This window comes from Natrix helvetica, assembly GCF_964273705.1.
Source record: "Natrix helvetica genome assembly, chromosome: 1".
NCBI classification, from domain to species: Eukaryota; Metazoa; Chordata; class Lepidosauria; order Squamata; family Natricidae; genus Natrix; species Natrix helvetica.
The window spans coordinates 296,596,287-296,623,317 of record NC_138548.1 but is presented as its reverse complement, the minus strand read 5'-3'; the positions used below and the strand labels follow the sequence as shown (position 1 = coordinate 296,623,317).

At 43.2% G+C, this 27,031-nt stretch overlaps 1 protein-coding gene across 2 annotated transcripts in view; it reads right to left on the bottom strand.

The window, feature by feature from the left end:
• Positions 1 to 10,219: 10,219 nt before the first annotated feature.
• The window catches only part of BSN (bassoon presynaptic cytomatrix protein), a 218,626-nt gene continuing 201,814 nt past the window's right edge, over positions 10,220 to 27,031 (bottom strand). Inside the window, exons 6-13 of one of the 2 annotated variants that reach the window (XM_081936756.1) lie at positions 24,694 to 26,842; positions 23,415 to 24,349; positions 21,856 to 21,949; positions 20,619 to 20,759; positions 19,532 to 19,586; positions 19,138 to 19,234; positions 15,952 to 16,149; positions 10,220 to 15,232 (exon numbers count right to left, since the gene is read on the bottom strand). In XM_081936756.1, the coding sequence (XP_081792882.1) occupies positions 19,546 to 19,586; positions 20,619 to 20,759; positions 21,856 to 21,949; positions 23,415 to 24,349; positions 24,694 to 26,842 (3,360 nt within the window). In that variant the 3' untranslated portion in view covers positions 10,220 to 15,232; positions 15,952 to 16,149; positions 19,138 to 19,234; positions 19,532 to 19,545. Of the gene's footprint in view, positions 15,233 to 15,374; positions 16,150 to 19,137; positions 19,235 to 19,531; positions 19,587 to 20,618; positions 20,760 to 21,855; positions 21,950 to 23,414; positions 24,350 to 24,693; positions 26,843 to 27,031 lie in introns of those variants that run through there. The other variant, XM_081936755.1, reaches the window with a different exon arrangement.

Sequence of the window (27,031 nt, the reverse complement as noted above, 5' to 3'; positions counted from 1 at the left end):
ACTTTTTTTCTTGTTTTTAACATGTTGGAAGAAGCTTTTTTTATTTTTTACTTTTGTGGCAAGCCTTTCTTCATTATGTCTCTTAGCTTTCCTCACTTCATCTTTACATGCTCAGGCTATTTGCTGATATTCTGCCTTAGTTATGTCCCCCCCTTTCCACTTTTTATACTTATCTTTTTTGTCTTTCAATTTGTCAGAGAATTCTTTATGCAATCATGCTGGTTTCTTTTTGGGAGCTGTTATTTTTCTTCTTCATTGGTATTGTGCTAGACTGGGCTTTTGTAACCTCATTTTTCAAAATCTCCCAAGCTTCTTGTTTTCCCCTTGAGGATTCTCATCCATGGAATCCTTCCCAAGCTCTCTCTAAGTTTATTGAAATTAGCTCTCTTAAAGTCCAAGACTCTAATTTCACTTTTTCTACTACTTGTGTTTGCATAATGTTGAATTCCAATATTGCATGGTCACTTGCCCCCAGGGTTCCTGTGGCTTCAACACCTTCTATCATTTCCTCTCTGTTAGTGAGAATTAAGTCCCCTTGTTCCCTTCTCTACTTTTTGGGAAACAAAGTTGTCTGCTAGGTTTGTTAGGAACCTGTTAGATCTTCCACTTGGTGCAGAGTTTGTTTCCCAGTTGATGTCAGGGTAGTTAAAATCCCCCACTACTATTGTGGTGTGCTTCCTACATACCTTAGTTAGCTGACTAGCAAAAAGTTCATCTATTTCGTCTGCTTGGTTGGGTGGCCTGTAGTATAGACCTATGGCAATGTCATTTCCCCCCCAACCTTTAATATTGATCCAAATGCATTCAAGATAGTTCTCATAATTGTTGTGCTCTATTTCTGTAGAGAGGTAATTATTTCTTATATATAGTTCAACTCCACCTCCTCTTTTATTTGATCTATTTCTTTGTCGCTTCACAGTGCTTTACAGCCCTCTAAGCAATTTATAATAAGAATATCCCCCCTCCCAACAATCTGGCTCCTCGTTTTATTGACCTGGAAGACTGAGTCAACCTTGAGCAGTAGAGAATGGAACTGCCCAAACTGCTGGCAGCCTGTAGTTAGCAGAATTGCCCTGCAGTACTGCATTCTAACCACTGGTCCAGCGTGGCTCAAGAGTACCACAGATTCCCTACCCACCCCAATTTCTTTTCTGTAACATCTAAGATGGAAATAAACATTGGTTTTTGTTAGATACTTGTTCTAACTACAGTGGTTTCTACCAAGGTCCTCTTTTCCGGCAGGAACAGAGGTTTAATCCTATTGGTCGAAGGGTCTGACAGCTCCCTATAAAAGGGTTGCTGTCAGACTCAAACTTCGCTGGATTGTTCTCACTTGTTGTACTTAATAAAGAGCTGTTCGGTGTCCCTGTATGCTGATTTGTGCGTATTCTTCCACACCACTCTCTTTACGCTTCTCTGCGCACTCGCTCTCCCAACGGGGAGCTTACCTAACAAAATCTACTGAGACTCTGCAGCACCAAAGTGCTCGTCAAGACGCGCGAAAGAGTATACGCGTACATCACGAGGCTGCAGAACCCGAGAGTTCAGAAGGCGAGGAAGATGACAGCTGCCGCATGCCCAGCCGGTGCGCAAATTCAAACCACGTCTCTCGCCATGCGCTAGCTGCGGAGGAGACCATGCCAGATCGGCTTCCCGTTTCTGCGACGCAACCTGCCAGCGCTGCGAGCAAAAGGGGCACATCGCCAAGGTGTGCCAGAGCGAATTCCCTGCTACTACCTGGCAGTCTAGAAGCGCACCAAACCACCAACAGAGGCCCAGTCAAGGGGCCTGGCAGAAGCCACCACGGCGCTCAGAGGGCGACAAAAGAGTCACCTACCATACGTCAATCAGCCAAGTTTGCACCAGGCGGCCAAAAAAGCTGAAGATCACAGTCCTCATTGAGGTTTCCCCATGTGAGATGGAGATCGACACTGGGTCATCACTGACCATCATGCCGTGGTCTACCCTAAAGCAGTCTATCCCTAGCCTAAAGAAGTAGCATCTTCACATCCCTGACATCCGCCTACAAAATTACCAGGGGAACCGGGTCCCCATCATGGGCCAAGGCACCTTCCAGGTGAAGTTCAAGCAGTTCAGCTGGAAATTCCCAGTGACAGTGGTCAGCGGCAACCTGCAGAGCCTCCTAGGACTAGATTGGTTCCAAGCCCTGGGCCTAGAAGTGACCGGTATCAAAGCCTTGAAAGACGACGGTGCTGAAGCTATCTTTAAGGAGTTTGAGGACGTCTTCGGCACTGGTCTGGATAACTATGTGGGGACTCCAATTTCCTTTAGTTTGAACTCCAACATCGCCCCAATAAGGCTAAAACCCAGGAAAGTACCTTTTGCTCTCTGCCCCAAAATTGACAGGGAAATTGACAAGCTCGTAGGCCAGGGAATCCTAGAGCCGGTTGATCATGCACGCTGGGAGACCCCTATAGTGACACCTGTCAAATCTGACAGGTCTGTCTGCATTTGCGCGGAGTACAAGTGCACAATAAATAAAGAGCTACAACAAAGCGTCTACCCTGTACCCATTGTACAGCACCTCTTTCATTCATTAGGCCCCGGAAATTTTTTCACAAAATTGGACATGGCACAGGCATACCAACAATTGCCTGTAGGTGGCACTACGGCGGAGGCCCAAACCATTGTGACGCACGGGTGCATTCAAATGTCACCGCCTGCAATTCGGTGTTAGTATCGCCCCTGGACTGTTCCATAGCGTCATGGAACGGCTTTTGTAGGGGATTCCAGGAGTCATCCCCTATTTCGATGACATTTTGGTATCGGCTGCAAATGAGGTGCAACTTTTCAAACGTGTACAAACAGTTTTGGCTCGAATTAGAGACAAAGGCCTCCATCTCAAAAAAGAGAAATGCCAAATTAACGTGCCAAGGATTGAATTCTTAGGGTACCTAATTGATGGCTCTGGGATTCACCTGACCACACAAGAAATAAAAGCAATTCAGGACGCCCCCACACCTCACAATCAAACCAAGCTGCAGGCGCTCCTCGGGCTCCTTAATTTCTATAGCATCTTTCTTAAACAAAAAGCCACCGTTGCTGAGCCCTTACACCATCTCCTGGCTAAGGACACGAAGTGGTCCTGGGGCAGAGCCGAGGCTGCCGCATTTGCTGCAGTAAAACAACTCCTGTCGGCAGACTCCTTTCTGGTACAATACAGCCAGACCCTGCCGCTGGTGCTGACCTGCGACGCTTCCCTGGTCGGCGTAGGTGCCGTCCTCAGCCACCGCATGCCCAACAGAACGGAAGCCCCTATTGCATTTTACTCCAGGACCTTGTCTGCCACAGAGCGGAACTACAGCCAGCTGGACCGTGAGGCTTTGGCTGCAGTGGCTGGAGTAAAGAGGTTCCATGAGTATCTATATGGCTGGGACTTCAAACTGGTTATGGACCACAAGCCATTGTTGGGCTTACTGGCTGGGGATCGACCTACCCTAGTGTCATTATCACCTCACATGACCAGATGAACCATCTTCCTAGCTGTCTACTCCTACCGTCTCATCCACCGACCAGGCTCCACTTTGGGGCACACTGACGCTCTAAGCCACTGCCCGCTGCCTGAACTTCTCGCTGACCCTACCCCCGAGATGTCAGTCCTCCTCATTGGCTGCCTTGAGACTGGGCCTGTCTCGTCCACTGACATTGCCCGTCACTCTGCGAAGGATTCCATCATCAAACAAATTTTGAACTGGGTGTGTAGGGGGTGGCCCAAGGGGCCTATTGGGACTGATTTCAAAATGTATTTTGCCAAATGCGATGAGTTATTGGTTGTAAATGGCTGTTTACTGTGGGGGGACCGTGTCGTTGTTCCACCCAAACTGCGCATTGCAGTATTAGAGGCTTTACATGTAGGGCATCCTGGAATTGTCAGGATGAAGTCTTTGGCTAGGAGTTACGTGTGGTGGCCTAACATGGACAGGGAGATCGAAGAATGGGTGACTACCTGCACACAATGCCAGGAGTCCAGACCAGCTCCCCCAGAGGCGCCCGCTAAGGAGTGGGAGCGACCTCAAGCACCGTGGTCTAGGGTGCACATTGACTTTGCTGGCCCAGTTCATGGCCAGACATTTCTTGTAGTTGTGGATACCTACTTGAAATGGTTAGAGGTAGTCCTGATGACCTCCACTATGGCAGAAGCAGTCATCAAGGTGCTACGGAGACTTTCGTCCACACCCGGCCTGCCCAACGTCTTGGTCTCTGACAATGGGCCCCAATTCACAGCCATGCAATTTGAGACCTTCCTAGCAGCTCAGGGAAACAGACATGCCCTGGTCCGCCATTCCATCTGGCCTCCAATGGTCAGGCGGAGAGAATGGTGAGATCTGTAAAAGAGGCCCTCTCTAGGATGAGCCCGTGAGATTGGCAAACATGGGTCGACGACTATTTGCTAATTCAGCACATCACACCCAGTGCCACTACAGGGAGAAGCCCCTCCAAGCTTCTCATGGGTCGCCGGCTAAGGTCCCACTTAGACCGGCTACACCCTAATTATTCTGCTCCAGACTCCACAAGCAAGATTCGGACATTTAGCATAGGGGATTCGGTATACACCCACAACTACGCCCAGGGAACTCTGTGGATTCCTGCCCCAGTGATAGGCATCACCGGCCCTCGCTCTTACCTCCTAGAGCTTGAGGATGGTAGGAATTGGAGAAGGCATATTGACCAACTCCATGGCCGCCTCTCTAACTCCACTCTTAGACAACCAGAGGTAACTCCTGCATGAGTGAGCCAAAGCCCTACACAAATGGAGCAAACACTCACTCCTTCCACGGCCAGCTCAAGCCCGAGGGTACCAGGAAACCTATCTGGTTATGTTGCAGGCCCGCAGCGAGCTCCGAGCAAACCGGCTCTAGAAGCTCCAGCTGTGGCCTATGAAAGGTTCTAGGAGCTTCCACCAAGCAGAACTGCGAAGGAAACAGGTCCTTCCAACCTGTCCAAGGAAACCCCTCCTACTGATCTGCACAGGTCAGGCAGAGCTACCCAAAAGCCCGCCTACCTGTGTGACTACGTAACAAGTAGGATTGTTCCATTCAAGAGGGGAGGGATGTTAGATACCTGTTCTAACTACAGTGGTTTCCACCAAGGTCCTCTGTTCCGGCGGGAACAGAGGTTTAATCCTATTGGTCGAAGGGTCTGACAGCTCCCTATAAAAGGGCTGCTGTCAGACTCAACCTTCGCTGGATTGTTCTCACTTGTTGTACTTAATAAAGAGCTGTTGTTACCGTTAAGCCTGTGTGTGCCTATTCATTACCCAATCTAACAGTTTTGATGGTAAAGCTCAAATAATATAAAGAGATAAGCAATATTAAAGCTGTTCAAATTGCCTGTCATCATACACAGTCTTCCATAGATGAATCTCACATACTCTGTGAAGAGCTGCTTATCTAGAATTGCCCCCACCCACCAGCTTCACATGATGTATTCTGCATTCTAGGGCTACAGGATTAGAAAATCCCTCCCAACTCACTTTCCCAATACACGACTGCTTCGGTGGTGGGGCTGAGACTTTATCTTTCTGCATGACATTCATTCATTCTTTTAAAGTGTTACAAGACTGCTCTAATGGAGGAAATCTGAGGGGGGAAAAAATCAGCTTTAATGGCAATAGCACTTAGACTTACATACCACGTCACAGTGCTTTACACCCGTCTCTAAGCAGTTTACAGCGTCAGCATATTGCCCCCAACAATCTGGGTCCTCATTTTACCCACCTCAGAAGTATAGAAGGCTGAGTCAACCTTGAGCCGGTGATATTTGAACTGCCAAACTGCAACTGAAGTAGCCTACAGCAGGGGTCACCTACTTTTTGGATCCCAGGGACCACTAAATTCATAATTTTAAATCCCGTGGACCACTAATATGAATTAGTGATGGGATGGGGTCTTTCAGGCACTTAGCTTGGCCCCCTGTTAGCGGAGAGACGCGCCCAGGGTCAACCCTAAGTTTGCTGTCCATAGCAGCTAGGAATCTCAAATATGGCCAAGAATGAATGTTTGTCTTATAGTCAGCCCGGGTGCTAGATCGGCCCCCTGCAAACTCTGTCTTTCTAGGAGTCCAGCCAAGGTTTTGTGCACCAAAGCACTTAGACTCCCAGGGAGAGAGGGACGGGAGGGCTGGAGCTACTAAACAGGCAGCCAAGCTAAGTGCCTGAAGGACCCCAACCTGTCACCGAGTGGGAGTAATTGCTTCGGTGGGCCTTTTCCGGCTTAGGGGCTGTATTTTGAGGATCCCTGATTTAGTGCAATATAAAAAAATGCAAAAATGCAAAGATTTTTCTGCGGACCACCAAAATTTTGTGAATCACCAGTGGTCCATGGACCACCAGTTGGTGACCGCTGGCCTACAGTACTGCACTCTAACCACTGAGCCACCTCGGCTGAGAGGTGTTGCATTTGAAGAGGCCCAAAGTATATATATATTTTCCCCAGACTAGGTTTAAAGTGTATACAGCTCTGGGGATTTTGCCTTATTTGCATTTCCCGGATCCCTTTGGAATGACAACCGAAATGTTGTGGAGGTAGTTATAACTTAGAAGCTTAGCTCAGCATCTTATTTAGTGTGTTAGCAATTCTCCTTAATCAAAAGTGGAAAGCCATTTGTCAAAGCCTCTTCCAATTTGGTGTCTATTGTTTTGTCTATGTCCCTGTCCTTCGGCTCATGCTTCAACAATTAGGATGCTGTGGTTATAGTTTCTGGGACAGTATGGATATTTTACACTGCTTTAGCTTTCATGATATGTTTTGGTTAGAGACTAAAATTTAATTGCTTCATCATTCTTGCTGTTAAACACAAAAATAATGTAAACATTAAATGTAACATACTAAAACTCGTAGTTTGGTTGGTTTGGGCCAATTGTGGTTTGTTTTGTAAATCATAGTTAAACTTAGTAAAGAATATGAAACCATAAACAGTTTTCACTGCTGCCTAATGATGTTTAGCAGATGGAGAGTCATTCTGTACTTTGGTTGTTTTCAGAATGGGACATGAGAAAAGCATAAGGTCATTAGTCCCACTACCCTGGTTCCTCCTGAAATGCTTAGCAAGGATAGAACTGAAGAGAATTTTGGCTGCTTAATGTTTCACTGGTTCTTTCTCTACCCCAAAATTTCACTGATGGGCTATATCTGATAGTGACACATGAACTGGAGATTGACAAAGAGGTACCAAGGGATCCTGTCACAGAGATTGAAAGCGATCAACAAGCAAAGGAGGGCCTAAAGGAACTTATTAAAGATTCCAAGGGAAGCGAATGAGCTAAATAAACAATGTTAAAAGTTCCAAAGGGAATAATTGAGCTTATTAATAGTAGTACCTCATGAGGCCTCAACTTTTAAAAAAGGATTTAGGATTAAAACTGGAAAGAACAACTTTCTTTATTTCTGGATATGTTGAAGCTGCATTTCCCAGAATTCCTAAGCAGAATGCCTTTAGGAATTGCTATCCCAACACATTTTGGAAGTATGGGTTTAGAAGGCTGATGCAGGATGTATGTAAGCCAATTTCATAGAGGTAACAGAAGACAATGTTTCTTCTTTCTACGGAGAGCTGTCCTTGGAAGCTGTTCATGAAGAGGGAGTACTGTCTTCTTCACTGAAGGAAGAGAAACACTCTAAACCAGGATTTTTCAAAGTTAGCAGGTATGTGGACTTTAATTCCCAGAATTCCCCAGCCAGCATTCTGGCTGGGGAATTCTGGGAGTTAATGTCTACACTTCTTAAAAGTTGCTGAGATTGAGAAAAACTGTTCTGCACAATGGGAAGTGCCTCACTTTGGACTGCCACCTTGGAAATAATTGCTTCATGACCCCATGGGGGAAGAGAATGCCCCTCTCTTGGCAAAGAAAGGGTTCCTCTCCTCAGTGTGTGCCAGCACTGTCTGTGTAGGCTTACAGGTTCCTGTGCCAGTACAAAACGGGGAATAGCGTGTGCCTCACAACTCCCACAGGAAAGCTGTGCAACTACTAATCTGCCAACCACTCTTTCTAAATTTGAATCTGGCACTAGATGACGTTGGCTATCAGCAGGCGTGAATCTCCTCTTTGCTTGCTGATGTTGATGGCAAAATTGGTCTTTTGGGGAGTGTCTTTTCCACCAATCTAGCCAGCAAACTCTCAGGGGTCAAGAGGCTTCTCCCTGTGAAATCCCATGAGGAATTAGCCTCCTGAAAGTGTGGCTGAAGGCAACAAATGACACGTGCTAATGGCATGTCTGGCTTGAATCTAATCAGTAGAACAGCCACGCAAAGTTCTGGATGGCAGATGTCTTGTTCAGTCGCTGAGTAGGAGCTGCATCCGTATGGAGGTGGGTGAGAAAAATCCAGGTACAGAAACACATAAGGGTAAGAGATTTCAGTGTGATGGAGGAGATTTATTGGAGATATGAGAAAAGCCATTTCTCATTGTAAATTCATGCAGGCTTCCTATTGGAAGGAGCATCTTGCTTGGGCTTCTTCCTTCTATATTGTCCATGAATATGCATGAGGCTTGGTTTGTGATGAGCCATGCCTATGCTTCTATATGCCGGTGTAGATGCATATGTGCCAAATCTTTCACAATAAAGGGGTTTAACAGCATGGTTTCACTTTGGCGCATGTACAAGTGCCCTCAAATACTAAAAAAAATATTTAAAAAACTCATCCAACATTTAAATGATTTAGCATTTCATAACTCAGTAACAACTTATTGCTGATCCTGTCTTAAAATCATATAAATAGATCCTGCTTATATAATTATAACTTTATTTAAAGGTTTTTTTTTATTTTGATTGCAACTTGTTACATTGTTTTTACTAAGAATTAAGTGCCACTCAAGAGTCCTTTGGAGTTGGATGGTGAAATCAATCAATCAATCAAAAGAGAATGATTTTGATTTTTTTTTGTTTTAATTATGGGTTTAATACAAGGATTTACAGAAATTCTATCCCTTTCTTCTCCCTCCCTATTATTTTCCTCTCCCACGTATTGTATGGTTTTAAACTTTCTCTTTTCATCAGATTCCCATTGCTGACCTCCGTTGATAGCTTAAGCAACCTACTGTTCCATCTGCTGTGCTCTGTCTTTCTTCCCTGTCATTTGAACATGATGTTTGTAGTTCTGACTGGCAGTTTTCATTGTGAAATGGAGAGAGGATATTTCTATTGTTGAGCCAATGAGATCTTTCAGTCCTCCTAATCACTGCATTAGTGACCAGACTACATGTCTGAATGTTTTCTGGTATGATCTCATTCCTGTCACTTTTAGAGGAAGATCATTAAGAAGTGCTCATCACGTTGTTGTTGATAAGCATATTTAAATGGTATTTTCTGGGAGAAATTGTCCAGTTGGTTGTTGAGCTAATTCTCCTTGGTGCTGTTAGGAGATCTGCTGTCACCAGGCCTGTCTTTGGGCAAAGAAAATACAATGCAGCAACTTCTGCACATATTTATTCCTAAATAGCTGGAGAGCAAGAACAACTCCATAAGACCACTATAGAACTTTGCTTGCAGAATTATAAAATGTCATTCTGTTGTTCCTCCTTCTGTGACTAGAAATGGACTAAAATGGTAGGGTTCACATGAAGTGGGGAGCCCCATTTTGAAAGAAGCAAATTGGAAAAGAGTGGCATCTTTATCTCCTGCTAAATGATGCTGTATGCACTTGTGAAAAGCATGCTGAGCATCTCAACATCTAATCAAATTAGAGACACCATATAATAGACCAGTGTTTGTTTTCCTAATAGCTGTTCTGATTCATAGCTTTGGGTTGCATCCAGGTTTGCAAATGGCTTGAATGTCTAGCATGCAATAAAAAGCCAAATAAGTTTTTACCAGCTTCATTTCAGCAAATTTTTTCATGTGATCCATATCTATTGAATGCGTTATGGTAATGTGAAGGTTTGACTGCTGTAACTACTGTAAATGAAGCTGCCATCGGTAACTATCCCATCCCATTGATACTTGGATCTGTACCAAATATTTTTTAAGTCTTACAAAATTTGTCACAAATATTAACAACACAAGTTCAGAACTATGCATATTAAACAGCAGTGTCATTAATGGATCAATTATAGCTGTAGTATAATATGGATTTATGGGAACGTATAGATCAGAGATAGGAGAATGTCCATTGAGATTGGCACAATATAATTTTTTGGGTCCATTTGTATGAACATTGTCCTTTTCCAGACAGGGATGGATGACTATTAATTATGCTTTTATCTATCTATCATATCCATAATAAAGGTAGGAAGACTAGTTTTCAATATGGGCTGCTAGTATTTAAAGCAGATACACTTGCAATAAAACACAATCTGAGAGAAACCCCTTGGCCATAAGGGATAATTTACTTTTTAAGCACATTTTGGCTTCAAAACAACCACAAACCAATACTGTTGTAATAAAGTAGTGCTAAACAGAACAAAAAAGGACCCCTTTTGATTTAGAAAGAAGCATCAAGTTACCAAGGAGACCTAACAACTCAAGGACAAGTGACAGTCATAACTCATCCTAACAACTCCAACCATAACAAAGAAGTCAGACTACAGATGAAACCCTTGCTTCTACTTAGTCTTTAAAAATGTAGAGGTCTCACTGAATTTTTTTAGCTTCACCCTTGTTGCTAGGTAACTTCCTATATTCTATCCAAGTGACTATATATCTCCTTGATTTTTTACATATTCACGTTTTTTTTTTAAATGTAACCTATATGTATTCTTGATCTTTAGGGTCTGGTGATTTGCTGTACCAATAAATAAAATGATAGTTTGGATCCTCCCTGGTTGTTTTGGTATGATTGTTGGGTATCCAAGAACTACCATAATTCTTTACTACTTGAATTATGAAACAGCCTTTTGAGATGTTTTGAGCCACTGGTGTTTCTGTACCTTCCCTGCTGGTGGTGGAATGTGGACTGGATGGCTTCGGTTCTCTTTTTGGTAGCTAGTGTGAACTTTGATCTAATCTGTGCATGGCAATCTGGATTGACTTCATCTGCAATGTTTACTGCCAATTTTGCTAGAATGCAGTGACTAGTGTTTTCAAGCTTGACTTTTTTAACTTATTATTTTGGGGTGTTACTCATTTGGGACTCCAAGAGATTGAATGGTCTCACATACTAAGGAAAACTCTACTAAGGTAGTTCCTCAAATTCAGGTGTTTCTAGGAGTCAGAGATTAAGCTAAAGCACCTTGTAAATCATATCAAGTTCTTTTATTCTGTTTTCCACAGAAATACCTTGTAGGGCAACTTGCCATACGGAATCACAATACATGAGGTGTTACACTGAAATACTACAAGTTCTCACAGAGCACAGCAGGACACACACATCATTTACAATGTTCAGATAAAGGTCATTGCACTTACAACTGTAAACTTCTTCTTTTGTTTGATGGGTTGTTGGTTTTATACAGAACTCTTGCCACCTCCAAAATAATACAAAAAAAGAAAGAAAAATAATTCAAAACTGAAGGCAGGAGGAGCGCATGGACGGTACATGTCATGTGACAGCCACAACAGCTTTATGGGACTCTGCTATGCTTTGCAAGATGGAAAACAGTTCAGAAAAGTTAATTACAAACACCAGGCTTTGTTTGTTGATTTTGTTTTTCTACACAAAAGCAAGAGTTGGCAGGTATGCTGGTCAGTGAGATGGAGCCCCCACAAAGGCGGGCTGTGACTTGATTGTTTTCTTGGGGAATTATTGTTTTTCTTCATACCATGTGAGACTTTTATTTTACACACTGTACAGGTATTTACAATGGAAGGGGTCAAGGGAGATTGTAGCAGCCACTGTTGAGAAAACCAATAGGGAACACAAATTCAGTCTAGAGTTCTGAAGAAGCATCCTCAGATTATGCACTTGTCATTGCTGGGAGCCTAAGAAAAAGAGGTCTGGGAGTCTGGAAAGAAACTGAGTGGAAAAAAAAACATGCTTGTCCTTGCCAGATAGCTTGGTCTCTACATTTGGAACCAAATCCCTCTTCTCAGCATTCAGTGTGTGAGTGAGTGAATGAATGGTGGGGTTTCACTGCTTCAGTTTGCCATTCTAATTGAAATAACTTCCCAAAATGTATTGCAAGCCTAGATTGAAACACTGGTATTAAACTAGATGCTTGAGGTGAAATCTCTGCCACCAAGGAAGGTGTGCATTCCATGGAATTCATGCTTTCCTGAGCTTTTTTTTTTTTTTTTACTGCGGTAGAACAAAAGATAAACTTCTTGTCTAAATCTTGTATTTTTGCTAGAAAAATAACCAATTGAGCAATGCTGGCAGTTTATTGGAACACAATTAAATGTAAAAATCTAGCCTTTGTTTTCCAAGGTCTAACCAACCACAGAATCTAATGACTGGTCTCTCTGTGCAGGAATTCACATTAAATAATTCCTCTAGGACTTCTGCAGATGGAGAGTTTTAAAGGCTACTGTTAGAAAATAAATATTGTGGCTCAGGTGGAACTATGGGTTCCTTGATGCTCTCTGAGTTTGGTTATGTCCTTGCAAACATTTCATTACCAAACTAGGTAACTTTGGTGCACCAAATTCAGAAAGCACCCAGGACCCCATAGTTTTAAATGCTGCATATGACACTAAACAAACTAGTCAACTACCTTTTAATTTAGTGGATTATGAAAGGCATGTGGTTATGTTATTGCACATTGTATTGTGCAAACCCAAGAAATTGGCTGATTATAAGTAAAATTGTGGAGCAACACACAGCCAAGTTTTTCCACCAAGCCCTGCCTCTCAGGAAATGACTACCTTAACTTTAGAGTAGACTACAGAGCAGGCAAAGGGTCATACAGCCAATATGTATGCAGCCTGACTTAAAACCTGAATTCTGTGGTCAGTATCCACTGAATAACCACAGATATAGCTTCCCACTTGCCCTTACAAAGGGCTAATAAAGGTGGAGTCCTTGCCCTAACTGTTTCACGGTTCATGCACCTGATAGATTTTCAATCTGCCTTGTTTCACCTCAATCAACAGAGCCAGTGGGCATTTGTAAAGCTTCTTCAGGGAACCTAAGAAACCAGAATCAGGGGCAAATGAATATATATTCTAAAATATAGAGTCAGGATTAGGAGACTATGCTTTGAACTTGTAGAAACCATGGAAGACTTTTGTTAGGATGCTGCTTACAAAATATCAAATTAGTGCTTTTATATGATGTGATATATCACTTTATATGCCAGTTGTCCAAAACAGTCTTAGAATAATAAGGCTTATTAAAATAACACACACTTACCTAAGGATCACGTCATACACTTTTCCAGCGTACAACTTTGCTTAAGTGCAAGCAAAGGCAAAGCATGAGAATATGAAACATATCCTCATGTACATTTGTATTAGATAGGAATTTTAGTCAAGCAGCTGGGATCAACTGTTGATTGTGCAGACAATTGTTGATTGTGCAAACCTGATACCTGGATGGCATCACTATGGCTAACATGAAATTACTCACTGGCCTACCAGTTCCCTTTACTAAAGCTTATTTCAATCTCTGTGGGAAAAGGATATTTCTAAAATATATGTATCAGCAGTACTCCTGAAAAAAAAAGCCTTCTTGCACAGTGTGATTCAGAGCTTATTGATGTATTTGTATTATATTATTATACAGAGGTGACATTAAGGACCTGCAGCATCCTTGCCAAGTGCATTGCCAAACAGGAACACAAGCTATATTTTCTGTATCAAAAGATTATAAACTTTCCACATTTTGAAGAATCTTACTTGTAAAATATATATTAGCTTCTTCTTGTTCCACTCAATTTCTCAGTATAAAAAGCTATACATTTTTGTTCCAGTTTTTGCATGGTATTCTGGCTTTCAATCAAGTCCCACAGGGAGAAAATAGCTTTGCCATCCCTGCATTAAGGGCCTGGTGGAAACAGGTGGGGTGGCTTCAGATTTGGCACTGCATTTATTCCAGTCTTGAACTAACCACCTGATGGTTCTCTGCTTCCACATTTTCAGAATTTCAGAAAGGTAGGCTGAGTAGTTCTATATGTACTAACAGTTATTAGTTGCACCTTTGCTCTCCAAGTTCAGAACGCAGAAAAGAGGAATTAGGTAGAATTGATGTGTTGATTAAAATGGCTGACCTGTTCGGTCTCCCTTGCTATGTTTGTAAATATATTTCATTCTTGGGATACTTTTCTAGACTGTAATTTTTGAATGCTTAAATAGGATTTTCATTTACATTTTGGACAGGAGGAATGTGCATTAGGTTTGCACCATGCCAAGAAGCCCCTAAAAGTAAACCCTAGGCAGTCGGCAGGAGAGGACGTGTCAAGGGGCCTAGAGGGAGTGTAATTAAATATATAAAATCTATTGTAATGCTCTGTGGAATAATTACTCTTCATGGTGCCATCGACAGGGCTTCGATAACAAGTGCATAAATCTGTAATGGCATTCAGTAAAGAAGATGAACCAACTGGAAGAAAAGAAAAAGAATTTCAAGCAAAGAACAAACGGCAAGCATTCTAAGTAGATGAAACCGTGCAGAGAAGTAGCAAGCCATGCTCTACTACAGACAGAGACAGTCACTGGCTCTATGGCTACCCTTTGGCAAAAGTGTCCCTTGAAGCATGCCACTAATTGGAAACTTCATACACACAGGTGTTTGATATAAATATATCTATCCAGGTTCTTGATAGCACGTTTGCAATTAAATCCTTATACATAACATTGAACTTATTAAATATTAACAGTTGTCTTTAAAATTTTGTAATTTCATTGCATAGAACATTAGACATGAGAATCATTTTGCTGTTACCCATGGTGAATGGAAGCTCCTATGGGTCACACCAATGAATTGTTGTTCTTGAACATGCTCAGCGTAGGTGAAAGACGGGCAGGAAACAGCACAAACAAATGGGAACTGGAGCATCGGTACATTTACTGGATTTTTTTTTTTACAACAACAAAAAAAAGTTTTAAAAAAAACCCAAAGGAGCTGTTTCACAGGGTGTTCTTTCGGCTCTTGCCGTTTACAGTGCAAAGAGCTCCAAGTGGGCTGTTCCAAGGAGCTCCTCCATCTTTCTGAGCATGCCCACCGATAATGGCTTAAGAAGGACTTGAATTGCACAGTAGGATAAAGGAGGATGGCAGAGGCAAGCTCTTCTCATCACACTGGATTGTGCTCTTGATAGCCTTCTGCACTCTATTGCTTCTGCCGACAACAGCACAGTTGCTAACTCAGTACAAAGTTAAGAGATTAATGACGTGTGATACTAGGCAAAAGAAAAGGAAAGAAAAGAAAAAACATTAAAGGAACCTCACAAAAAATAATAAACCAAGCCCCCAGTTTCTGGGCACCAATGAGGTATACATGTAAATAAAAGTGGAATGATTAAGGCTGTTCTTTTTTAAAAAAAAAAAAATCCCAGGCATACATAAAACAATGCACAACATTAACAATGAAAAGCACTGCCATTTGAATGCTTTAGAATGGCTTCAGGATGGCTTTGGGTGGCTGATAAGACATGCCTGGCCAGCATTTGTGTCAGTCAATAGTCAGCCAGTTCGCACTGCCTTTCAGTCCTATGGCCTCTTAACTCAGTAGTGAAACAGTGTTAGGTCCTAGTCAGAGTTCCCTTCGTCCCAGACTTTCCATTGCAGGGATGATGAGAGGGAACAAACACTGGAAGGGATGGGGGGGGGGGGGTTGATGGGGCAAACTGGAATGTGAAGGAGAATGGAGCATCCAGCTCCCAGCCCTCAGTTCAAGCACATTTTGAAGAATGGGAAAAACCTATGAAGAACTAGAGTTAAAATTCAGTAACTTTGTGTATAATCCTAAAAGAAGGCCATGGTTCCCAAAATCAGATGCTAGGCACAAATGGAACTACAGTCATAGGTAGTTTCTGGAGTCCCAAACATATCAAGCGACAGAAAAGTGGCATGCCTGTGTGACAAGCCCTTCTTCTCTTAATTGCACCTTCTTACGTACATCTTCTCAGTCTAAGAATCTGCTTTCAACCCTTGAGCTTGCAGAACATGGATTGACAACAGTGGCTTTGAAAGTCCTTTGTGACCGTTGGCTCAGGCACCCTCCAAGAGCATCTTATGACATCCACAGGGATAAATGTGTATGAATAGCTCTTCTGTTTCGTTCTCTGAGCCTAGTGGTTTTCCATGGTTTCAAAAGCTTGATAAGACAAAAAAAATAATCACAGAAATATATTTATAATATTTCAAGAATTAGGGGAACAGAGTCCCCAAGAATACCTTCTGAAAAAAGCTACAGGATGCATCTTTTATATGTAATGACAAGTGAATAATAACCCAATCAGTGGAGGAGCTCATCCAATCTTCCACATCTTTACACCCTCCAGAGGTATTGGACAATATCTTGGACATTAGTTGCAGAAGTATGAATACATTGTATCATGTTGTCGGGAAATATTATGGTTGTACTTCACTATACAAAGTCAAGGTAAAGGTTGAAACAGCTAGAAATGTCAATGTCAAAACTGAACAATTGAGTACTAATTAAATTAGTTTCTTCTATTTGAGATGCAATACTTTCATATACTGGAGCACTCAGGACAATATATGTTAAAGCATGTTTTCCCAAAGAGACAACATTTTTTCCATCTCACCTCTTTGCTCCAACCCAGATGTACTGAATACTCAGTTCATATTTCATTCTGTATACTGAAGCAAGAGTGTGAAAAAGTTGTATCAACAGGGATAAATTCATTCTCCCTTCCCCAAATAAAAATCTATAGTGCGCTGTTTCAAATGGACAAAAACCAGAGCCCTCCAATGTGATTGTTCGAGAAAGTACAAAATTCTGATTGAACCCGGAGGCTAGAATCAGCTCAACTGAACAAAATTGCCATTTTCATCTCTTTGAGCTCCTGTAATCCTGGATTACAACATTCTGGAGTGGGAATCCAGAGATAATACAGGTAGTCCTCACTTACTGAGCTTCTGTGCAGCAACTGATCAATGGCATTGAAAAATGAGATTTATGACTAGTCCTCAAAATTTTAGCCATTGTAGCATCTCTGCAGTCATGTGATTGCAATTCGGGCACTTGGCAATCGGCATGCATTTATGATGGTCACAACATCCCATAGTCATGCTATAATCATTTTCAACCTTCCCAGAGAGATTCTGACAAGCAGATCAATGGGGAAGCCATCAGGAAGTTGCAAGTTGCAGTCGTGGGATGTTGTGGTTAACAACCAGCAGGGATTCACTAAATAACCATAGCCAGAACTGATGTCCTAAGTTGGTATGGTCAAGTGATATCATATGTAGCGACTTAGCAATGGAATTGCTGGTTCCAATTGTGGTCGGTAAGTGAGAACTACCACTGCGATCATCATTGGTCATGCATCTCTCTAGTTTTTCAAAGAAAGAATAGTTTATTAGACTTCCATGTTGCTTTCTTGGTAGAACTCAATTCAGCAAAATGGAAAATCGAAAGAGGAGCAAGGGAACTGACTAACCAGGCATTGGTCCAGACAGAATTGCAAGTCAACTGAGTAGACAGAAAGGAGGAAGGGGTGGACAGCTGAGAGATTTCTTAAGCTGGCTTCATTTCCAGCTTGTCAGTACCTTAAAGCTGCAATGTAGAGAAACCCTGGATTTATTTCTTTTATATATTTGTAAAACACATTTCTAGAGATGCCTGACTCCAGAATGATTCTGGGTATCTCACAAATTAAAAAAGGCAAGAAATACTACAGAATCAGGCAAGAATAATCGTTTCCCAGAGGGAAAAATACAAACTGTCTTCCAACCTAAAGAAGCCCAGCAACCCGGTGGAACGGGCGCGCAATTTGGGCGTCCTCCTTGATGCCCGGCTGGCTATGGAAGATCATGTGGCAGCCGTGGCGAGGGGGGCGTTCCACCAGGTTCGCCTGGTGCGCCAATTGCGACCCCTTTTGGACCGGGAGGCCTTGCGCACAGTCACTCACTGGTGACGTCTCGCCTGGACTACTGTAATGCTCTCTACATGGGGCTCCCCTTGAGGTGCACCCGGAGACTGCAGTTGGTCCAGAATGCAGCCGCGCGGGTAATTATGGGGAGATCGAGGTTCTCCCATATAACACCTCTCCTGCGCAAGCTGCACTGGCTTCCTGTGGCCTACCAGGTGCGCTTCAAGGTGTTAGTCACCATCTTCAAAGCGCTCCATGGCACAGGGCCTAGTTATCTGCGGGATTGTGTCCTGCCCCATACATCCCTGCGACCCATTCGCTCACACAGAGAGGGACTCCTCCGGGTGCCGTCCTCCAGAGAGTGTCAGAGGGCGGTGCCCAGGAGTAGGGCCTTCTCTGTGGTGGGCCCTACCCTTTGGAATGACCTCCCCCCAGACATTAGGACAACAACCGACCTCCGCTCCTTCCGTATGAAACTGAAGACCTACCTGTTTCGACTAGCCGGCCTGGCATAACTCTACAACTTCTCCACCCCTTGGTCATTTTTTAACTGTTAATTTTAGTTTTTAAATTTTTAATGTTATTGGGGTTTTAACTTTTTCTAAGCACTGTAATTTATTTATTTATTTTTACCTCCTCTATATGATACTGTTTTGATTGTTGCTTTTGTACGTCGCCCCGAGTCCCTGTGGGGAGAGGGGGCGACTAATAAGTTCAAATAAATAAATAAATAAATAAATAATCAACCAAGCCAAGGCCTTGGGGGTGGAAGGGTGGGGGAAAGGCTGATTTAAAGGGAGGAAGGACAGGACAATTTGAACTTCGGATGTTGTCCCAGAGGGCAGGTGCTGTGGCAAAGATAAGACCCCTTCACTTTTCATACAATCTGATTCTAGGGCTCAATACACACAATAAATTCTGCACAGCCCCAATATGCACTATTAGAGCTCTGTGATAATTTCTGTAATGTTGTGCAGCACTCAATATTTAAATGCAACAATTAAGAGCACTGAGATATTCTCTTAATTTAAAATAGCACAACGTATTAAACACAGGCAAATTAACTTCAGCTGAGCTGGAAACCATATCCTTGTCTTAAAAACCACCACCACCAATCCTCAGGACTTTATCTACTAAGAACTGTCTCTCTCAGTCACTTTTGATGAAAGTCAACTATTGATCATATTTCTACTCCTGATACATCGTGGCGGATATGGAAATGGAGGCAAATAGATGATACTCACTATTATACCCAGAGTTCAGAGCGGCAAATGAATTCCAATGGATTCTTCATAGGTTTTTCCAGTGCAAGGATGAGATTTCACTTATTTCCCCAAATGCCTGCTGAATCAGTGATGAGAGAAACAAGAAAAAGAAACAGTTGTTGGTAAAGAGAAAGGAAATTCTAAAAAAATAAAGGAAAACGGAAATGAAAATAAAGGGATACTCAGGTTAAGCAGCAATAGGATAACCTGCTTCAGGGCACATGTCAATTTAAGGTCACTGATGGGACCAGAATTCTTTCAAGTAATAAATATGAATTTTCTGGGCCCTGGCATTTCAGCGCGTTGACATGGCCCTGGTAGTTATGGATAAAGACATTGTGGATGGTGCATGAGAGTACCCAGTATGACTCACCGAATATTGTACTCTCACCAAAACGATGTGAATTTCTTGCCAAAAGCTGATACGGCTGTTGAAGTAAAGGAAAGACAAATCAGTGCCTAAAACCATCTGGTACAGTATAAGGTTGAGTCTGAAGCTCTATAGTGCCCAAAGTATGTGTGCACGCACCCCCTGCACATGCCCACCCCTGTGTATGCATGTGCACACGCCCCACGCATGCGCGGCATAGACCCAAAGACCAGCTGGCTGGTAGGAGGAGTGCGCACATGCGCAGCGGACTGAACTGGGGTGACAGCTCATACGCCACCAGAGAGGGCGCTGTGTGCCACCTCTGGCACACATGCCATAAGTTCGTCCTCATGGCTCTATATTCTTTTAACCAGAACTTCAGGTTTTTTTCTAAAATATTTATGCATGACCTGTTGGCATCCATAAAGCACATCACGAGCAGTTTATAGTAATAACAATAACAGATAGAACACTCAGCGAAAACAATTAACAAAACAAAAATTCTGGTGGAATTAGCCTGTTGAATGGACATAGCTCTTCTCCATGCAATCTCCATGCACTGAAGTGCCTTGCTTCCTCTGGGCCTCCACGAAAGCTCTGAAGGGGTAATTATTTTGCAGGGAGCTCTGGTATTATGCTGGATAAAAGAGCTTCCTTTAGTTAACCAGGAACGTTGGGCTGGAGTGATCCCCCCCCCCCCAATATCTTTTAAGGTGCTTTCTTTGAATCGTACTTACTTTGTTTGATTGGAACCACCACGAGACTAAGAGGTTGTACAAACAAAACACATAACTAAATAAATGACACAAATGATACTCATTTGGGAGAGAATTACCGTAAACAACAAGGTGTTACTACCCAAGAAATCACTAGCATTTGTACCAGAGAGCGATAGACCATTCATGGTGGCTGACCACTGAGTGGGACTTCCCCCCAAAAAAGAGTCAGTGATGGTCCACAAACAGTATATGGTTTCTGAGGTTATAACAAGCATCTTGACTGCTAACAGACAGAGCAGCAGGACAGATCACCTGAATCACAATCATCTGAAAAGTGAACACTTGAAAATATTGTGACTCAAAATTCCCACCTTCTGTCAATTTGCCTGCTTGTTCTGCTGCCCCTCCTGGCAGGATTTTGGATAAGACACTTTCACCCTCTGCTCCTGGCTGTCCAGCTGCTGCTCCTGTAGGTAAGGATGCGCCTGTTGGTTTGGGGCCCAACTTAATGCCTGTGAGAGAAAGTGGTAAAATAAATTAATATGTATGGATTCAATAAAATGTATGCCATACTTTACCACCAGGAAAGAGTTTGTTAAAAAAAAAATATCTTTACTCACTAATGAAATACAATCAGTCTTGCGAGAGAAAAAAATGTAGTGGCAAGCATTTATTTGTTCAGAATATTTATACCCAATCTTTCCATACAGAAAATGGTCCTCTCAGTGACCAGAAATAAAAGAAAATACAAAAGAACCCAATGCCCAACTAAAATAAATTTAACATAATAGAAAAGCATAACAGCTAAATATTCAGTATTTAAACCAGAGGTTTCCAATTTTTCCAATTGGAAAAGACCTGTGGATTTCAACCTCCAGTATTCCCCAGCCAGCCATGGCTTAAAGTTGCCACGGTTGGACACCCCTGATTTAAGCAGTTCAAAAGCCGCCCAGAGTTATTCTGCAGTAAGATGGGTGGCCAATAAATTTGATAAATAAAATAAACAAAAGCCTAACATGAATATATGCCCCTTGATAGCCTTTCTGAAGATAAAAATATAAGTTCCAATCTGAACTCTCAATGAAACGGGTTGCAAAGTATGAGGGCAAGTCAAAAGAAGTTCATGTCTTATCTGCCCAATTACTGACTCTCTGTAGGAAGGGCCATTTTTTGCAGGCACATAAAGTAACTGGAAGTTATCAATGTGCGTTTTTCAATGAAAGTAGTATTTTAAGCTGAGCTAAGTAAAGAGCAAGCAATTTATTATCAGATTTTAATCAGGGTGAGATGTTCCATCCTCTCTGTTCACAGGAAGAAGACACTAAGGCGGCTTTTTTTACTTGTGGCATCTTTACCATGACTTACACAATTCTAGTCTTCTGTGAATTAATTCTATACTATTTGGCACATATTTTGAGGCCAACCGTGGCCAAACATTTCTCTTCTTCTTGATCTTGCCTAGGGTGTCATGTGATCATTTTGCAATTCATTTTGCAAAAGCAAGTGGAATCTTTCCTTGGGAAATCAACTCTGCTAGTGTTCCCTAGTGAAATGCACACAATTGTAGGTGCTAAAAACAACTTCCTAGTTGAGAAGCTGCTTACTGACCTCCAGCTGTCCCCTGTGGTTGTGTCTGGGGTGCTTTCCCCACCTGTGGCACTTTTGTGGTAGGCTTGGATACCTCCGGCTGTTCTGCTTTAGCCTATAACGGGAAACAGAAGTTTCATTTGTTGGTTTAAGAAATACTTTTTTCTCCCAGTCTCTGACCTGGGGGATAGCAATGCATGCTAGAGAAAAAACCCATCTGCTGAAAACACACCTAGCAGCTTTGACGCCATAATTTTAAAAAGCTGACTCATCTTTGTTATTTCTAATTGGCCCTTTACTCATTCTAATTCTCCAAAGATCCCCTTCTTTCCAACGTTTCTAAGTTTCTTTAATTCTAGACTCAATGACAGAAAAGGGTAACTGTTTTCAGGTGGGGGCTCATTTTAGACCAGCGGGTGTCAAACTAGAAACCACATTTCAAAATAGTGGAGGGCAGGATCAAGCAAGGCTGGGACAAGAAATAAATACGATGTAAATATTAAAATTACTTAGTTGAATACAATTAAATATGATCATCTAAATATTCTAACCTGTCAAATTAAAAATTAAATCTTTGGCATCCTTTGGGGGAGGGGTGGGTTCTGGCCGGCTTTACTACCAGTTCGCTTGTGTGCGTGCTTTGCGCGTACGCACAATCATAATTCAATTAAAATTGTTCTGCACTTACACAGAACTCAAAAACAAGATGGTGGTGGTGACGGCAGCAACCGTGGAACCAGTTCGGGGTTGTGGCAGGCCTGGGCTGCTGCCAGTTCCAGTGACCCAGGCTGCCATACCACTACTGGTTTTGCCAAACCAGGCCGAACTGGTTGGAACCCACCTCTGTTTTGGGGACTCAACCCCCAAACTTGAAATTGCTAAAAGCAGCTCTGTAGCTGTGGGCTCTACTCTCCTGTCAGCCCTCTGAGGTAATCCAGGCAGGAAACCAAAACAATCATTACTAATAATAACTTTATTGTAAGGTTAAGGTAACAGAATCTCTCCCCTCCCTTGTCGTTCACAGAGAATAAGGGAGGCTCCCTTCTGAGATGCTTTGTCCATCCCCATTCCTTCTGTGGATAGAGATACCTCTTGTCTGACTATTGCCCTGGCTGCAGCTCTTCTTCCTATCTCCCAAGTTTATTCTCTTGATCCCTTACATCTCCTGACTTTTGACTACAAATGAAGCCTCCTTCAGAAATCTAGGGAGCTGGTATACCTCCATAATTGTTATATTCTCCCCCCATTTAAACTTTGTGTTTTTTTTTTACTTCTCTCCAACATTTTGCTGAACGGAATGTTTCCTCTAGAACCTCTGACACCATGATTAACTCTTGCAATCCATCCATCAAGAAAACTTACCTGCACATAATATATTCCTCTAGACTGTAGAATGATTCATGTGTTCCATGAATACATATATATATTTGGTTTTTGTGTGTGGGCTATTGAGAAGAATGCACACATTTGCTACCCTAGAACAGATCATTCACATCTTAATGAGGGGTGAGACAACAGCCAGTTAGCAATGGTGGAATGATCAAACACCTCTCCTTAAAGAAAATTGAAGTGGTACTCACTGGTCCTGCTTGGTGAGTGCTAGGTTGTGCTTGGGCAGTTGGCTGTGGTTTGCCTGATGGCTGAGGCTGACCAGGCTGCTGTTGGGCTGGCCGTAAGGATGGTTGGGCTTGGGTTCCCAGTGGTGGCTGTTGCTGTTGTTGTTGTGGCTGTTGCTGTTGCTGCTGCATCCGAACCTGTTGAGGCTGTTGATGAGAAGGACCTGCTTGATGCTGTTGCTGAGGTTGTCTGCCTGGTGGTTGCTGCTGCCTAGATGATGGTTGCTGCTGCCCAACTTGCTGTTGCCTGGGTTGCTGCTGCTGCTGCTGCTTTTGCTGCTGCTGCTGCTGCTGCTGCTGTTGTTGTTGCTGCTGCTGCTTTTGCTGCTGCTGTTGTTGCTGCTGCTGCTGCTGCTGCTGTTGGTGAGGCAGAGGCTCAGATTTTGGCTGCTGAGTCGGCAGCCCATGTTGCATCTGCCTCTGGGATTTCTGGGGCTCTGAGGTATGATGATAGCCAGACGGCTGTCGCGACTGTTGAGGGTACTCCGAGGAGCTGGGAGGATAACCTTGCTGCGTCCTTGAATCTGGTTGCTGAGCCTTCTTCTGGGAAGTGGGCTGCCCATGTCCACGTCCATGTGACTCATGGCGGCCTGGGTCTCTTGGGTGTTGCCTGGATGATCTCTTGGGTAGGTCATCAGTGGAGTGGCGGGAGGAAGATGGATGTCGCCCATAATCTCCATGGTGCCTGTTATCTTTGGAGGAAGAGTGACGTGGGTGGGAATAGTCATCATAATGCCACAAGTCTTCATCTGGGGGCTCATCATAATCATGGTAGGTGTGTTTAACTGGACCTCTCCTCTGAGAGGATGAGGAATGGCCACCGTAATGCCTCATCCTCTCTGAACGAGGTTCTCTTGGTTTGTCAAACCAGTCCGTCTCCTCTTGGCCCAAGTGGTAGGCTTCAGAAACCAAAAAAGATCACAGTGAATCTCCTGATCCAAAGCTAGGATGGAATTCTGATGGAAGCCATGCAATGAAATAGAGAAGAAGCTTATCACAGGAATACAGCATGTATGTCACAGCAGCCACTCAGGAAATATAAAAACAGAAACCTCAGCACAAAAACACACTGAACAAGCAGTGAACAACATTAGGACATGCAATGTGCAACATGCTAACATAAAACAGAAAGTGAAATCATGATAAAAGGCACATGGCAAGCAAATGGAATTTGTGGCATTTTCTTTGCAAATATGACCCGCTTGGGCATGCTTGGAGATAAGTCACTACAGGTAGTTATTACCTTCACTGTCTGAAACAACACAGTGTGAATCATCCATGATGTAGCCTTCTTCGTGTTTGTAAGAGTGGGTTCTTGGCACATCTTTAATATGTTCTTGTACATCAGGCAATGAGTGACTAGAGCAAAACTGGGAGCAACTGTCTCCAGCTGACTGAGGAAGAGGACCACCTGAGGATCGCGATACACCCATGGATTTTCCCAATGGACTGATAGGACTTTCTTCTTCTGAAGTTTGTGTGCGAATTGGAGGTCGCCCACGACTCTGACTCATACTAAGGGAGGAAGGCTTGGAGCTTCCTTTCTGAGGCCTCTCCATGCTCTCTCTTTCATAAGATCTGCTTCTAATTTCACGGCTTGACAGTTTTTCTGACACATATCCAGAGGATCTTGATCGCCCACCACTATATGCTCTGTCATCTTCTTCCATCCCATCTCTGTTGGATACACTGTAGTATTTCTGCTGTTCATATACATTTTTCTTTAGGCCATAAGTGATATCATCTTGCATTTTCCTTGCTCTGGATGCTACACTGCTGCTACTAATTGATGTAGTCGCTGTATAGGAGGCCAGATCGGATTCTACATCTTTGGCTTCTTCTATAGGGGAGAATTTGGAGATCTTCTGCTCCATACCTTGTTTCCTATGCTTGCTGCGCTTGGAAGATATGACAGCAGGGGCCAGATTTTTGGAAGAGTGTTTTTGTACTCCCATACTTGCTCCATGCTTGTCTGGACGAGAGGATGGCCTATAATCACTGTCTCCATAGTAATACGAACTACCTGATACTCTCCCATTGCTCTCTGTGCTTTTAGGATAGCTTTTCCCCCGATGGTCAGGACCATGATGGTCATAAATATCCTCTTCAGACTCCTCTTCTCCTTTTGAATAGCAACAAGGTCTGCTAGAGACATCTACATCTGCAACCTCCCTCTTTTCCTTGATAGGCAGCCCATTGCTGCTGTGTGATGGCACATCCCCTTTCTGACCCTCCCCCGTGCTGCTCTCTTTGGTTAATTCACTGATATCATCAATCATCACATAGTTCCGAGGAATGTTTTGCTCTAGATTGGTGTATAGAGAGTCAGAAGAATAGCTTGTAGAGGGACTTTGTGCAGCACTGCTCCTATCTCCTGGCCTCCCTTCTGGGGCTTTGTGTTGATCATAACTGCTGGTCACTGTTGCGGTGCTGTAGATCACTTCTGGAGTCGCAGCAGAAATCACCACAGTGGGATTGCTAATGACTTCATAATTGGTCAGGATCTTCTGCTCTAAGTCAGCCAGTGAGGTCTGTCTCGGTTTCTGGGAGGTTGTGTGGGTATCTGCATGAGTCTGAAGAACAGCACCCTGGGCAGGCTGACTGGGATAAGCGGTCTGAACTTGGTAAGGTGGGCAGAAGCCTTGGTGGCTCTGTAGGCCCAGTTCAGACTGATATCCAGTACTTGGGGTGAAGCTATGTGCCTGGTATGTAGTTTGGGAAGGATAAGCAGGCATCTGGCTTGGCTGGAAATCATTTTGAGTAGGACCGCTGCTTGCTGGAGGATAGTATGGAGGTTGAAATCTTGTTTGCTGGAATGCAGCTGGGCCTGGTGCAGCGGTCTGAACTGAGGAGTACTGGTATGGGGTGTAGGAAGTTGTTGAAGTATACTGGGTGCTGGAAAATTCTGCATATTGGTTAGAAGGGGTGGCACTGGGCCTTGTCAGGAGGCTTCTAGTCTCATAACCAGAGAGGCGAAGGTTATTTAGTTCGCTGTCTGACATATAATCTCGATTCTCTCCCAAGCGCATCAAATACGGATAATCGTAAACATTCCGATCCTTCAGCAAAGATTCCTTCCTCTGGTTGATCCCCAATTCCAGGTACTTCAGCTTGGCATCAATCTCTTTCTCTTCTTCATCCAGCTCGGCTTGTTTCTTTCTCAGTTTTGTGGATTCATGCTCTACCAGCTTCAAGTCCCGGTCAAGTTCTCTAAGGAGGCTGGCTTTGGTCACTTGGATGGGCTGCCCGCCAATACCCTTCGGCATGAAGCCAGGCATGTACATCTGTGAGTGGGCTTGGCTGGTCAGAGGAAGCTGAGCTTCTTCTGGTGGGGGGCTAGGCAGGGTCCGCTTCACTTTCCGAATGAGGGTGTTTGATTGCAAGGTTGAAATCTACAAAGCAATGGAAGGTCTGGTTAAATTCAGAGATACGATGGAAGAATCCACAGCCGTTTTCACTTACTAGGAGGGGCAGATGATAACCATGGTCTGTACTTTTCCCCAAGATGTAAAAGATTAATTCTAGATACTAATATTTTCAATGCTTTTAATATTAATATTTTGATGTTTTAACATTTTTTT